Source organism: Falco peregrinus, chromosome W (genome assembly GCF_023634155.1).
Source record: "Falco peregrinus isolate bFalPer1 chromosome W, bFalPer1.pri, whole genome shotgun sequence".
Classification (NCBI taxonomy): domain Eukaryota; kingdom Metazoa; phylum Chordata; class Aves; order Falconiformes; family Falconidae; genus Falco; species Falco peregrinus.
The window spans coordinates 7785109-7800933 of record NC_073743.1 but is presented as its reverse complement, the minus strand read 5'-3'; the positions used below and the strand labels follow the sequence as shown (position 1 = coordinate 7800933).

At 41.8% G+C, this 15825-nt stretch overlaps 3 protein-coding genes across 3 annotated transcripts; 1 reads left to right on the top strand and 2 right to left on the bottom strand.

Annotated features, from left to right (window-relative positions):
- Positions 1 to 827: 827 nt before the first annotated feature.
- LOC106113023 (uncharacterized) lies at positions 828 to 9873 on the top strand. The gene is made up of 3 exons (XM_055793089.1): positions 828 to 1490; positions 1698 to 5176; positions 9828 to 9873. The coding sequence occupies exons 1-3, from the start codon at positions 828 to 830 to the stop codon at positions 9871 to 9873; spliced, it is 4188 nt and encodes a 1395-aa protein (XP_055649064.1).
- Positions 9874 to 10711: 838 nt separating this feature from the next.
- Positions 10712 to 11397, bottom strand: LOC129783165 (protein NYNRIN-like; the record flags this gene model as incomplete). Its single annotated transcript, XM_055793022.1, has 1 exon — positions 10712 to 11397. A coding segment is annotated over exon 1 (654 nt), but the record flags the coding sequence as incomplete, so codon positions are not given.
- Positions 11398 to 11442: 45 nt separating this feature from the next.
- Positions 11443 to 15067, bottom strand: LOC129783211 (uncharacterized). Its single transcript, XM_055793088.1, has 3 exons — positions 14033 to 15067; positions 11597 to 13825; positions 11443 to 11481 (listed from the first exon to the last, which is right to left on the bottom strand). The coding sequence occupies exons 1-3, from the start codon at positions 15065 to 15067 to the stop codon at positions 11443 to 11445; spliced, it is 3303 nt and encodes a 1100-aa protein (XP_055649063.1).
- Between the last annotated feature and the right edge of the window lie 758 nt (positions 15068 to 15825).

Genomic DNA, 15825 nt, shown 5'->3' with positions numbered 1-15825 from the left:
AAGTGTGAGTGCAAGAGTGCTTGAGACAGGCGTTTGAGTGCAAAACGAGTAAAAAGCTCTATCCGCGTTTCCAACCTTGGGTGGCTAAGGCGGCCGGAGAAAAACAAAGTAATTAAAATTGCAAAATGGGAAATGGAAGGAGTAAGCCCTGTGAAAAATCGCCTTTGGGTTGTATATTAAAACATTGGAGTGATATCGTAGGACAGGGTGGTACCGAAAATAGAAGGAAATTGGTTAAATATTGTAATCAGTGGTGGCCTTTGTATAAATTGGAGAGCGATGCGAAATGGCCTCAGGAAGGAGGAACGTTAGATTATAACACTCTCCTGCAATTAATGTTGTTTCTGAGGAGAGAGGGAAAATGGGATGAAGTATCATATGCAGACATGTTCTTTGTCCTCCGGGACAAACCTGAGTGGCAAAAGGACTGCGGCTTAGTACCCCCTCGGGATCCTATGGTACTAGCACTAGAAAGAGAGGACAGGACGGAGCGTAAAGGAAAGTTAAAAAGATGTTGCTCAGCATGTAGTATTGGACAAAGGTGTATCAAATTAAACGGAGAACAAGAGCCCGAATTAAATGATTTATTTAATCCACCTTATAGAGTGGAGAGACAAGGTTCGGCCGGGGCTCCCAGTCCACCCCCAGGCGAACAAGAGGAAGAAATTCCACAAGTTATTTATAAAGAAAACCAAACACCCGGTGCCACACAAGGAAACACAAAAACTGCCATTACGGCTCCAAATAGTCCGGTGTCTTCACGCACCAGACAGAAGTCTATTTTACAGGCACCCCTCCGAGAAGCTGTAAATCCGGACGGAGGAACAATGAAAATAAAAGTTCCGTTCACGGGCGCTGATCTGAGAGAATGGAAAGAGGCTGCCCGAGAATACCGTAATGATCCGATAAAGACGGCACAGAATTTTAAATTTCTAATAAAACAGCACAATCCTGACTGGAGTGATATACAATTATTATTAGATTGTTTGACTGAAACTGAAAAACAATTAGTCATAAAAACAGCGGGGGATCTCGCAAAGGAACATTATAATATAAAGGGAGATAATTATAGAGAATGGTTTCCTTTGTTGGACCCGGAATGGGACCCAAACCGAGCCGCTGAAATGGGAAGATTACAAGCATACCAGGAATGGATATTCAGAGGAATGGAGAAAGCAATTCCTAGAACAATAAATTGGGCAGCGTTATATGAGGTCAGACAGGGTCCTTCTGAAACACCTTCAGAATTCTTAGACAGAATAAGAGATGCAATGCGCCGGCACACGTCTCTGGACCCAAATTCGGAGGTAGGCGCACAGCAACTAATATCCCTCTTTTTAGGACAATCACAGGGGGATATTAGGCGCAAGTTGCAAAAATTGAGACCTCCTGAAAATAGAGACTTGGAAAAATTAGTAGAGGAAGCATGGAGAATATTTAGTAATCGAGAAGAAGGTTACAAGCAGGACCAAAAGAAAATATTAGCAGTAGTAAGAGAAAATGAGAATCAAAAATCTAAAGTTAAATCAAGGCGTGGGCTGACACCCCTGGGTAGGAATCAGTGTGCAATATGCAAAAGGACAGGACACTGGAAAAACGAATGCCCTGAACGCAGACATCAAGAAAACACTAAATGGCGCAATAATCAAGGGAAAACAATAGCTCACATGGAAGAAGAAAATTGACTAGCCGACCCATTAATAAAATTAAAATTAGGAGAAGAACAGGAGGAGGTGGAATTTTTAATAGACACAGGAGCCACCTATTCGGTTTTGAACCAGGCTTTAATGCCTTTGGGAAATGATTATGTTTCAGTAAAAGGTGCAACTGGCCAAACTGAAAAGGCTTATTTTTGTAAACCTTTAAAATATAAGTTGGGAAAACAGATGGGGATCCATAAATTCCTATTTATGCCAAATTCCCCAAAGGCCCTTCTTGGTAGAGACTTATTAGAACAATTGGAGGCAACAATCAAATTTAAAAAAGGGGAAGTTACTCTGGAGGTAAATAATCATCAATACATACAGGTTATGAGCCTATCTCTGGCCAATACTCCTATAAAAAGGGAAATTGATACCAGGATTATTGATCAGGTATATCCCGGAGTATGGGCAATTGACATACCGGGACGTGCCAAGAATGCATCACCTGTAATAGTAAAATTGAAGGATGGACAGAGTGCGGTAAGAATTAAACAATACCCACTGAAAAGGGAAGATAGGGAAGGAATTCGTCCAAACATAGAGCGATTCATAGAACTAAAACTACTAAAAGAATGTGAGTCAGAATTTAACACACCTATCCTCCCAGTTAAAAAACCTGATGGGTCTTATAGGATAGTTCAAGATTTAAGGGCCATTAACAAAATAACAGAGGATCTGTATCCTGTAGTAGCTAACCCCTATACCTTACTTACCACCCTGACACCTGACCTAGCTTGGTTCACAGTTTTAGACTTAAAAGATGCCTTCTTTTGCCTCCCTCTCCATGAAGCCAGCCAAAGAATTTTTGCTTTTGAATGGGAAAATCCCAGAAGCGGTCGAAAGACCCAGCTCACATGGACGGTGTTGCCACAGGGGTTTAAAAATAGCCCCACAATTTTTGGAAACCAATTAGCAAAGGATTTGGAGTTATGGGAACCACCGTCAGAAGAAGGGAAAGTGTTACAATATGTAGACGATCTTCTTATTGCAACCAGAACCGAAGAATCTTGTATTATTTGGACTGTGAGTCTGCTGAACTTTCTGGGACTACAGGGATATCGAGTTTCTAAGAAGAAGGCACAGGTGGTGTTACAACAGGTCACATACCTGGGGTACGAGATCAGTGCCGGACAACGGGTCCTGGGGAAGGCCCGAAAAGAAGCCATATGCCAAGCCCCCCGACCACGAACTGTAAAGGAACTGCAGACATTTCTGGGAATGACAGGATGGTGCCGGCTTTGGATATGCAATTATGGCTTGCTTGTTAAACCATTATATTCCCTGATAGCAGCTAACCAGAAGGATCTTCAGTGGGATGCTGAATCAGACAGAGCTTTCCATGAACTGAAGAAAGCCTTGATGTCGGCACCAGCACTAGGACTTCCTGATGTGAGTAAGCCATTTTTCCTATTTTCCCATGAGAAACAGGGAATGGCATTAGGAGTACTGGCACAAGATTTGGGACCATACAGACGGGCAGTGGCATACTTCTCTAAACAGCTGGATGCCACTGCAAAAGGGTGGCCTGGTTGCCTGAGAGCAGTAGCAGCCGTCATCCTAAACATCCAAGAGGCCCGGAAGTTTACCCTGGGCCAGAAAATGACTGTCTTAGTATCCCACACAGTGTCTGCAGTCCTTGAAACAAAAGGGGGGCATTGGCTCTCCCCACAGAGATTCCTAAAATACCAGGCCATAATGGTGGAACAAGATGATGTTGAGATCGTGACTACAAACATCGTCAATCCAGCCTCATTTCTTAATGGGAATATTGGAGAATCAGTCGATCATGACTGTCTAGAAACAATCGAAGCCACTTATTCTAGTCGGACAGATCTCAAGGATGTTCCTATTAATGGAGCTGAACATTGGTTCACGGATGGGAGCAGCTATATGCTGAATGGAAAGCGACATTCCGGATATGCTGTTACAACCTCTGAAGAAGTGATAGAATCGGGGCCGCTACCAGCTGACACTTCGGCACAGAAGGCTGAAATCATAGCCCTTACTCGAGCTCTGGAAAGAGCTCGGGGAAAACCTATAAATATTTGGACTGATTCTAAATATGCCTTTGGAGTGGTACATGCTCATGGAGCAATATGGAAAGAAAGGGGACTGTTAAACTCCCAAGGAAAAATCATCAAACATGCGGAAGAAATTTTGAAACTCCTAAATGCGGTCCAGCTTCCTGAAAGGGTGGCAATTATGCACATTAAGGCACACCAGAAAGTGAGCACAGAATTGGAAAGAGGAAATGAACTGGCAGACAGGGAAGCAAAACAGGCAGCCAGAAAAGCAATCAAGGTAGAGGGTGCGCTAATACCCGATGGACAAATATCTCTAGAAGGTAAACCAGACTATACAAAAGAAGATCGCAAACTAATTTCTGACCTAAAGGGATCATATAATGAGGAAGGGTGGGCTATAATCTCACATGGGAGAATAGTAATTCCTTCCTACATGGTATGGTCAGTGGTCAGGGAAGAACATAGAAAAAGGCACTGGGGGGCAGAAGCTCTATATAAGGATCTCACTAAAAACATAATAGCACGAAATTTGTATACTACTATTAGACAAGTAACCCAACAATGTGATCTTTGCCTCCAGACTAATCCTAAGATTACCAAGGGGCCAAAGTTGGGAAAAATTGGGAGAGGAAATGTTCCTGGGCAACACTGGCAGATCGATTTCTCGGAACTTCCTAGAAAAGGGGGGTATCGATATTTATTGGTACTAACAGATACCTTTTCAGGTTGGCCAGAAGCCTTCCCGTGCAGAACTGCTAAAGCCCGGGAAGTGACCAAAATACTACTCCAAGAGATAATACCTAGGTTTGGAGTCCCAGCGGTAATGTCCTCGGATAGAGGACCACATTTTGTGTCCAGAATAGTGCAACAAATTAGCCACCATCTAGGAATAGATTGGCAATTACATACCCCATACCGACCACAATCGAGTGGCCAGGTGGAAAAGATGAATCATCTAATCAAACAACAGATTGTCAAGTTAGGCCAAGAAACAAATCTAACTTGGCCCCAGTCTTTGCCATTAGCTCTTACACGAATTCGAACTAGACCGAGAGCAAAAGAGGGGCTTAGCCCATTTGAAATTTTATATGGACGACCCTATGGGGTACAAAAGGGGATGTCTTCACAGATTGGTGAAGAAACAATGACTTCCTATATGGTGGCACTAAACAAACAATTAATAAGAATTGAGAAGCATGTGATGGGAACACGCAGTAGGGGTCTGGATGGACCTGTTCACGATATACAACCAGGAGACTATGTATACGTTAAGTGTTTTGCAGATAAAACCCTGGAACCACAGTGGACCGGACCTTTTCAAGTCCTACTCACCACCTACACTGCAATCAAGGTTGAGGGACAGAATTCTTGGATTCACCATACCCGGATTAAGAAAGCCCCTGCAACTTCTTGGAAAGTAACCCCAGATAAAAAAGAACTGAAACTCAAATTTACTCGGACAAATGGGAACAATGTGGGTGGCAAGTAAGTGAACCTGAGAGGTTGCGGATCCACCATATGGGAAGGGCACCACAACAAACAATATAGAACAAGAGTCTGGGACTGAGCCAGTGGCCAGTCTTGCCCAACTTGTTATTAGTAAGCCCCAACTCAAACAAAGAAAGATATTTTTGATCAAATATGAGGAACGTTTAGATTCTTAAAATGATCAATAGTGGGTTTAAACCATTTGTGTTTTTTTGTACCCTCTCTTGCCTACAACCAAGAGCCTGATAAATGGCCTTGGAATCATGCCCAGAAAAAACACACTGGAATAATGGGAAAGGTGGACTCAAAGACGAAACTAGCTATGGTGGTTTTTTCTGAAAATGAGGTGTACCAAAGGAATCAATGGGATCGGGAGGATGTACACAAAGTCGACCGATTATGGGGAAAATTAGGAGATAAGATAAAAGTAGGATGTCAAACATATAATGAAAAGGATAACACCAAGATTTCCGGAGACACCCAGATTAATGTCAGAAAGGTAGATAAGGAATTTACCCTTCTAAATACAACCATGTGCTTTAATTCACGGGAATGTTGGCACAATTTTACCTTAACCGAGCCCATCTTTATAATATGCCTAGGAAAGGAATCCCCAAGAACAGCTCTGATCAAAATAACAATCATGCTAACCACTGTTCCTACCACCACCACAGTTACAACAACCCCATTAACACTTGATCTTAAATTAACTAAACCAGTTCCAAAGATTTATACAATTGGACCATATGTAATCAGAAATACAGGTCAGCAACAAATGTTGTTTAACCCAGAATGGTCTCTTAAAAGAATAGAGTTACAAATACAAGTCAATGTTTCTGATGTTAAGCCATCCTGTTCCCCCTTCTTACGAACCTCTTATGAGGGATGGACAACTTGGTTAAGAAAAAGGGGAAATATTTATCGAAACAGAATAGTGAGAGATGTAACTGGAATGTTGGGAACAGGACTCGGAGTATTAAATTCCATAGACTCAGAGGTGATAATGAATAAACTAGCCGCCACCACGGCCGATCTATCAAAACTACAACAACCACTAAAATCTTCATTATTGGCATTAGGGGCACATCAATGGTTGATATCGAAGGTACTCCCCAGGTGGGAACAAATAAACATGGAAGATCATCAACTCATCACTAAGGCATTAGGTGGTTTACAGGATGACGTCGCCCTGGCTCTAAGTTGCATCCAAGCCCAAATGTGGATGCAATCAATAGCTGCATCCATAATAAGAGAAGGAGAGGAAGGCATATTTCCTACAGAAATTCGAAAGATGGTTTGGGACAGTGCTACGGAGGTAGAAAGAAAACTCCAGTCATGGTGGAATATGGTGAACTTTACCTATGACCCCAACACACACACCATCACAGCTTTTGTGTTAACCATACATAATGCAGTAATAATTACCATACACCCCATTGTAGCCCTTGGAATTAACCATGATGGGGTGCTCCTATACCCTTTTGAACATAGAACATGGGCCAGAAAGATAGGCGACAAGTGGCAAACAGTAGATTTAGAATCTTGTATTATGCGAGAACAGCAGGGCTTCCTCTGTGAAAGCAATACTATAATGGCTCAGGATACTTGTTTAGATACAGATCAGAAAATATGTCATTTCGAGGCCCGACCAAATGCAAACTTGAAAACAGTAATTATATATGCAGGGAAGGGATGTGCGTGTTTGAGAACTAAGTGTAACACAATAACCATAGATGGGGAGGTAAAAGAGACTGCACAGTATTCAAATTATTGTATTTGTAATTTTACTACTATCACAGGATGCGATTTTAGTTACTCAGCCCCAGTAGTGTCTCATCAATTCTTAAAATCCAATTTTACCCTATCACAGATAATAATTCCTACCCCCATAGGACTAAATATAAGCAGTATAAAAGAACTATTAAAACATGCAGATTTACAACGTATACTGGAAGAAACCAAAGAAAAGGGACATGAAACTCTTCTTATGATCCATCATGATGTAGAGGGGATCAAGAAAGTTTTAAAAAAGGTAGAACAGGATGGAAACCATAATTGGTGGGATACTCTCTTTGGCTGGTCACCCTCTGCAACAGGAATTCTTAACACTCTGGTACACCCCATTGTGATCTTATTAATCAGTTTAGGAATTTCCTTAATACTAACCATTATGTTATATTTGTGGGTTTGGAGAATGTTTAAAAGGGTAACACTTATGTATGATGCTTTATATCACTCGGGAAGGCTGCTTAAGTAAAAGAATTTACTTAATTTAATAGAAAAGGGGGGATTGATATGGAGAAATAATGTGAAATGGGGATAATGGACATGGATTGTGATTGTATGTGTCTGCTTAAGGAATGTGGGTATGGTGACTAGTCATGGGTGCGGTGACAACTACAGTTTTGAGGAGACGCCTGCCCCTCTTCCTCTAACAAAGGGGAGACGGGGAGACGCCTGCCCCTCTTCCTCTAACAAAGGGGAGACGCCTGCCCTTCTTCTTCTAACAAAGGGGCTATTTAAAAGAGAATAAGAAAAGATGAGAGACATTCAAATGCTATCTAGAGGGAGGGAGTGCTAAGTCTCCTTGCTGGAAAAGATTGGGTGGTCACAATCACCTGAAGAAGATCGGGTGGTCACAAGGACATGAATCACCTGAAGAAGATCCGGATGGTCACAAGAACATGAATCACCTACAAACCTGCAAGACCACCACATTCCAGGAAACGAACTGATAAGCTAATTAACATACGAAGCGGGGTTTAGGTAACAAATATGTATAGGCGTTAATTGAATATTCATTTGTTCATTGTATAAATGTGAGATGGTTCGTCACTTCGGGTATGCACGCTTGTGGAGGAGCGATCCCCCGTGCATCTGCGCGCAATAAACATACCTACTTTATAACTTTCGAGTTATAGAGTCTAATTCCGCACGTCAAACTGATCAATAAGATCACAATGGGGTGTACCATAGTGTTAAGAATTCCTGTTGCAGAGGGTGACCAGCCAAAGAGAGTATGCCACCAATTATGGTTTCCATCCTGTTCTACCTTTTTTAAAACTTTCTTGATCCCCTCTACATCATGATGGATCATAAGAAGAGTTTCATGTCCCTTTTCTTTGGTTTCTTCCAGTATACGTTGTAAACCTGCATGTTTTAATAGTTCTTTTATACTGCTTACATTTAGTCCTATGGGGGTAGGAATTATTATCTGTGATAGGGTAAAATTGGATTTTAAGAATTGATGAGACACTACTGGGGCTGAGTAACTAAAATCGCATCCTGTGATAGTAGTAAAATTACAAATACAATAATTTGAATACTCTGCAGTCTCTTTTACCTCCCCATCTATGGTTATTGTGTTACACTTAGTTCTCAAACACGCACATCCCTTCCCTGCATATATAATTACTGTTTTCAAGTTTGCATTTGGTCGGGCCTCGAAATGACATATTTTCTGACCTGTATCTAAACAAGTATCCTGAGCCATTATAGTATTGCTTTCACAGAGGAAGCCCTGCTGTTCTCGCATAATACAAGATTCTAAATCTACTGTTTGCCACTTGTCTCCTATCTTTCTGGCCCATGTTCTATGTTCAAAAGGGTATAGGAGCACCCCATTATGGTTAATTCCAAGGGCTACAATGGGGTGTACGGTAATTATTACTGCATTATGTATGGTTAACACAAAAGCTGTGATGGTGTGTGTGTTGGGGTCATAGGTAAAGTTCACCATATTCCACCATGACTGGAGTTTTCTTTCTACCTCCGTAGCATTGTCCCAAACCATCTTTCGAATTTCTGTAGGAAATATGCCTTCCTCTCCTTCTCTTATTATGGATGCAGCTATTGATTGCACCCACATTTGGGCTTGGATGCAACTTAGAGCCGGGGCGACGTCGTCCTGTAAACCACCTAATGCCTTAGTGATGAGTTGATGATCTTCCATGTTTATTTGTTCCCACCTGGGGAGTACCTTCGATATCAACCATTGATGTGCCCCTAATGCCAATAATGAAGATTTTAGTGGTTGTTGTAGTTTTGATAGATCAGCCGTGGTGGCGGCTAATTTATTCATTATCACCTCTGAGTCTATGGAATTTAATACTCCGAGTCCTGTTCCCAACATTCCAGTTACATCTCTCACTATTCTGTTTCGATAAATATTTCCCCTTTTTCTTAACCAAGTTGTCCATCCCTCATAAGAGGTTCGTAAGAAGGGGGAACAGGATGGCTTAACATCAGAAACATTGACTTGTATTTTTAACTCTATTCTTTTAAGAGACCATTCTGGGTTAACCAACATTTGTTGCTGACCTGTATTTCTGATTACATATGGTCCAATTGTATAAATTTTTGGATCTGGTTTAGTTAATTTAAGATCAAGCGTTAATGGGGTTGTTGTAACTGTGGTGGTGGTAGGAACAGTGGTTAGCATGATTGTTATTTTGATCTTATAAGTCAGAGCTGTTCTTGGGGATTCCTTTCCTAGGCATATTATAAAGATGGGCTCGGTTAAGGTAAAATTGTGCCAACATTCCCGTGAATTAAAGCACATGGTTGTATTTAGAAGGGTAAATTCCTTATCTACCTTTCTGACATTAATCAGGGTGTCTCCTGAAATCTTGGTGTTATCCTTTTCATTATATGTTTGACATCCTACTTTTATCCTATCTCCTAATTTTCCCCATAATTGGTCGACTTTGTGTACATCCTCCCGATCCCATTGATTCCTTTGGTACACCTCATTTTCAGAAAAAATCACCATAGCTAGTTTCGTCTTTGAGTCCACCTTTCCCATTATTCCAGTGTGTTTTTTCTGGGCATGATTCCAAGGCCAATTATCAGGCTCTTGGTTGTAGGCAAGAGAGAGGGTGCAAAAAACCACAAATGGTTTAAACCCACTATTGATCATTTTAAGAATCTAAACGTTAAAATCTGTTTTGATCAAAAATATCTTTGTTTGAGTTGGGGCTTACTGATAACAAGTTGGGCAAGACTGGCCACTGGCTCAGTCCCCGACTCTTTTGTTCTATATTGTTTGTTGTGGTGCCCTTCCCATATGGTGGATCCGCAACCGCTCAGGTTCACTTACTTGCCACCCACATTGTTCCCATTTGTCCGAGTAAATTTGAGTTTCAGTTCTTTTTTATCTGGGGTTACTTTCCAAGAAGTTGCAGGGGCTTTCTTAATCCGGGTATGGTGAATCCAAGAATTCTGTCCCTCAACCTTGATTGCAGTGTAGGTCGTGAGTAGGACTTGAAAAGTTCCGGTCCACTGTGGTTCCAGGGTTTTATCTGCAAAACACTTAACGTATACATAGTCTCCTGGTTGTATATCGTGAACAGGTCCATCCAGACCCCTACTGCGTGTTCCCATCACATGCTTCTCAATTCTTATTAATTGTTTGTTTAGTGCCACCATATAGGAAGTCATTTTTTCTTCACCAATTTGTGAAGACATCCCCTTTTGTACCCCATAGGGTCGTCCATATAAAATTTCAAATGGGCTAAGCCCCTCTTTTGCTCTCGGTCTAGTTCGAATTCGTGTAAGAGCTAATGGCAAAGACTGGGGCCAAGTTAGATTTGTTTCTTGGCCTAACTTGACAATCATTTGTTTGATTAGATGATTCATTTTTTCCACCTGGCCACTCGATTGTGGTCGGTATGAGGTATGTAATTGCCAATCTATTCCTAGATGGTGGCTAATCTGTTGCACTATTCTGGACACAAAATGTGGTCCTCTATCCGAGGACATTACCGCTGGGACTCCAAACCTAGGTATTATCTCTTGGAGTAGTATTTTGGTCACTTCCCAGGCTTTAGCAGTTCTGCACGGGAAGGCTTCTGGCCAATCTGAAAAGGTATCTGTTAGTACCAATAAATATCGATACCCCCCTTTTCTAGGAAGTTCCGAGAAATCGATCTGCCAATGTTGCCCAGGAACATTTCCTCTCCCAATTTTTCCCAACTTTGGCCCCTTGGTAATCTTAGGATTAGTCTGGAGACAAAGATCACATTGTTGGGTTACTTGTCTAATAGTAGTATACAAATTTCGTGCTATTATGTTTTTAGTGAGATCCTTATATAGAGCTTCTGCCCCCCAGTGCCTTTTTCTATGTTCTTCCCTGACTACTGACCATACCATGTAGGAAGGAATCACTATTCTCCCATGTGAGATTATAGCCCACCCTTCCTCATTATATGATCCCTTTAGGTCGGAAATCAGTTTGCGATCTTCTTTAGTATAGTCTGGTTTACCTTCTAGAGATATTTGTCCATCGGGTATTAGCGCACCCTCTACCTTGATTGCTTTTCAGGCTGCCTGTTTTGCTTCCCTGTCTGCCAGTTCATTTCCTCTTTCCAGTTCTGTGCTCACTTTCTGGTGTGCCTTAATGTGCATAATTGCCACCCTTTCAGGAAGCTGGACCGCATTTAGGAGTTTCAAAATTTCTTCCGCATGTTTGATGATTTTTCCTTGGGAGTTTAACAGTCCCCTTTCTTTCCATATTGCTCCATGAGCATGTACCACTCCAAAGGCATATTTAGAATCAGTCCAAATATTTATAGGTTTTCCCCGAGCTCTCTCCAGAGCTCGAGTAAGGGCTATGATTTCAGCCTTCTGTGCCGAAGTGTCAGCCGGTAGCGGCCCCGATTCTATCACTTCTTCAGAGGTTGTAACAGCATATCCGGAATGTCGCTTTCCATTCAGCATATAGCTGCTCCCATCCGTGAACCAATGTTCAGCTCCATTAATAGGAACATCCTTGAGATCCGTCCGACTAGAATAAGTGGCTTCGATTGTTTCTAGACAGTCATGATCGACTGATTCTCCAATATTCCCATTAAGAAATGAGGCCGGATTGACGATGTTTGTAGTCACGATCTCAACATCATCTTGTTCCACCATTATGGCCTGGTATTTTAGGAATCTCTGTGGGGAGAGCCAATGCCCCCCTTTTGTTTCAAGGACTGCAGACACTGTGTGGGATACTAAGACAGTCATTTTCTGGCCCAGGGTAAACTTCCGGGCCTCTTGGATGTTTAGGATGACGGCTGCTACTGCTCTCAGGCAACCAGGCCACCCTTTTGCAGTGGCATCCAGCTGTTTAGAGAAGTATGCCACTGCCCGTCTGTATGGTCCCAAATCTTGTGCCAGTATTCCTAATGCCATTCCCTGTTTCTCATGGGAAAATAGGAAAAATGGCTTACTCACATCAGGAAGTCCTAGTGCTGGTGCCGACATCAAGGCTTTCTTCAGTTCATGGAAAGCTCTGTCTGATTCAGCATCCCACTGAAGATCCTTCTGATTAGCTGCTATCAGGGAATATAATGGTTTAACAAGCAAGCCATAATTACATATCCAAAGCCGGCACCATCCTGTCATTCCCAGAAATGTCTGCAGTTCCTTTACAGTTCGTGGTCGGGGGGCTTGGCATATGGCTTCTTTTCGGGCCTTCCCCAGGACCCGTTGTCCGGCACTGATCTCGTACCCCAGGTATGTGACCTGTTGTAACACCACCTGTGCCTTCTTCTTAGAAACTCGATATCCTTGTAGTCCCAGAAAGTTCAGCAGACTCACAGTCCAAATAATACAAGATTCTTCGGTTCTGGTTGCAATAAGAAGATCATCTACATATTGTAACACTTTCCCTTCTTCTGACGGTGGTTCCCATAACTCCAAATCCTTTGCTAATTGGTTTCCAAAAATTGTGGGGCTATTTTTAAACCCCTGTGGCAACACCGTCCATGTGAGCTGGGTCTTTCGACCGCTTCTGGGATTTTCCCATTCAAAAGCAAAAATTCTTTGGCTGGCTTCATGGAGAGGGAGGCAAAAGAAGGCATCTTTTAAGTCTAAAACTGTGAACCAAGCTAGGTCAGGTGTCAGGGTGGTTAGTAAGGTATAGGGGTTAGCTACTACAGGATACAGATCCTCTGTTATTTTGTTAATGTCCCTTAAATCTTGAACTATCCTATAAGACCCATCAGGTTTTTTAACTGGGAGGATAGGTGTGTTAAATTCTGACTCACATTCTTTTAGTAGTTTTAGTTCTATGAATCGCTCTATGTTTGGACGAATTCCTTCCCTATCTTCCCTTTTCAGTGGGTATTGTTTAATTCTTACCGCACTCTGTCCATCCTTCAATTTTACTATTACAGGTGATGCATTCTTGGCACATCCCGGTATGTCAATTGCCCATACTCCGGGATATACCTGATCAATAATTCTGGTATCGATTTCCCTTTTTATAGGAGTATTGGCCAGAGATAGGCTCATAACCTGTATGTATTGATGATTATTTACCTCCAGAGTAACTTCCCCTTTTTTAAATTTGATTGTTGCCTCCAATTGTTCTAATAAGTCCCTACCAAGAAGGGCCTTTGGGGAATTTGGCATAAATAGGAATTTATGGATCCCCATCTGTTTTCCCAACTTATATTTTAAAGGTTTACAAAAATAAGCCTTTTCAGTTTGGCCAGTTGCACCTTTTACTGAAACATAATCATTTCCCAAAGGCATTAAAGCCTGGTTCAAAACCGAATAGGTGGCTCCTGTGTCTATTAAAAATGCCACCTCCTCCTGTTCTCCTAATTTTAATTTTATTAATGGGTCGGCTAGTCAATTTTCTTCTTCCATGTGAGCTATTGTTTTCCCTTGATTATTGCGCCATTTAGTGTTTTCTTGATGTCTGCGTTCAGGGCATTCGTTTTTCCAGTGTCCTGTCCTTTTGCATATTGCACACTGATTCCTACCCAGGGGTGTCAGCCCACTCCTTGATTTAACTTTAGATTTTTGATTCTCATTTTCTCTTACTACTGCTAATATTTTCTTTTGGTCCTGCTTGTAACCTTCTTCTCGATTACTAAATATTCTCCATGCTTCCTCTACTAATTTTTCCAAGTCTCTATTTTCAGGAGGTCTCAATTTTTGCAACTTGCGCCTAATATCCCCCTGTGATTGTCCTAAAAAGAGGGATATTAGTTGCTGTGCGCCTACCTCCGAATTTGGGTCCAGAGACGTGTGCCGGCGCGTTGCATCTCTTATTCTGTCTAAGAATTCTGAAGGTGTTTCAGAAGGACCCTGTCTGACCTCATATAACGCTGCCCAATTTATTGTTCTAGGAATTGCTTTCTCCATTCCTCTGAATATCCATTCCTGGTATGCTTGTAATCTTCCCATTTCAGCGGCTCGGTTTGGGTCCCATTCCGGGTCCAACAAAGGAAACCATTCTCTATAATTATCTCCCTTTATATTATAATGTTCCTTTGCGAGATCCCCCGCTGTTTTTATGACTAATTGTTTTTCAGTTTCAGTCAAACAATCTAATAATAATTGTATATCACTCCAGTCAGGATTGTGCTGTTTTATTAGAAATTTAAAATTCTGTGCCGTCTTTATTGGATCATTACGGTATTCTCGGGCAGCCTCTTTCCATTCTCTCAGATCAGCGCCCGTGAACGGAACTTTTATTTTCATTGTTCCTCCGTCCGGATTTACAGCTTCTCGGAGGGGTGCCTGTAAAATAGACTTCTGTCTGGTGCGTGAAGACACCGGACTATTTGGAGCCGTAATGGCAGTTTTTGTGTTTCCTTGTGTGGCACCGGGTGTTTGGCTTTCTTTATAAATAACTTGTGGAATTTCTTCCTCTTGTTCACCTGGGGGTGGACTGGGAGCCCCGGCCGAACCTTGTCTCTCCACTCTATAAGGTGGATTAAATAAATCATTTAATTCGGGCTCTTGTTCTCCGTTTAATTTGATACACCTTTGTCCAATACTACATGCTGAGCAACATCTATTCAACTTTCCTTTACGCTCCCTCCTGTCCTCTCTTTCTAGTGCTAGTACCATAGGATCCCGAGGGGGTACTAATCCACAGTCCTTTTGCCACTCAGGTTTGTCCCGGAGGACGAAGAACATGTCTGCATATGATACTTCATCCCATTTTTCCTCTCTCCTCAGAAACAACATTAATTGCAGGAGAGTGTTATAATCTAACGTTCCTCCCTCCTGAGGCCATTTCGCATCGCTCTCCAATTTATACAAAGGCCACCACTGATTACAATATTTAACCAATTTCCTTCTATTTTCGGTACCACCATGTCCTACAATATCACTCCAATGTTTTAATATACAACCCAAGGGCGATTTTTCACAGGGCTTACTCCTTCCATTTCCCATTTTGCAATTTTAATTACTTTGTTTTTCTCCGGCCGCCTTAGCCACCCAAGGTCAGAAACGCGGATAGAGCTTCTTACTCGTTTTGCACTCAAACGCCTGTCTCAAGCACTCTTGCACTCACACTCAGTCAAAATAATTAAGCTATACACGGAAAATCAAAATGCGCATCTCAATCACACCATTCACACTCTCCGGGCAGCCCGCAGTCACACAAGCAGTATGTTATACGGTACCGTGCACTTATGTACAAACTCTTAGGAACACTAACAGTTCACAAAGTATGCATTTCAATGAACAATTGCCAAAAACCAAACAATAAACAAAAACCAATTTTTACTGGTCTTAAGCAGAGTGTTAAGTTTTCCGCTATTTGCCACGAATTACCAGAATGTTAATATTTTTCAACATACATTTCATAACTCCGAGTT

Bases quoted from the DNA above. Each gene is read 5' to 3' on its own strand.
- LOC106113023 (XM_055793089.1), top strand. From the start codon at position 828: ATGAAAATAAAAGTTCCGTTCACGGGCGCTGATCTGAGAGAATGGAAA. The intron at 1,491-1,697 runs GTAAGAGAAAAT...CTAGCCGACCCA, and splicing joins AAAAGAAAATATTAGCAGTA to TTAATAAAATTAAAATTAGG. The intron at 5,177-9,827 runs ATTTACTCGGAC...GACATTAATCAG, and splicing joins AAAAAAGAACTGAAACTCAA to GGTGTCTCCTGAAATCTTGG.
- LOC129783211 (XM_055793088.1), bottom strand. From the start codon at position 15,067: ATGGTACTAGCACTAGAAAGAGAGGACAGGAGGGAGCGTAAAGGAAAG. The intron at 13,826-14,032 runs GTAAGAGAAAAT...CTAGCCGACCCA, and splicing joins AAAAGAAAATATTAGCAGTA to TTAATAAAATTAAAATTAGG. The intron at 11,482-11,596 runs GTGAGCACAGAA...AAATATCTCTAG, and splicing joins ACATTAAGGCACACCAGAAA to AAGGTAAACCAGACTATACT.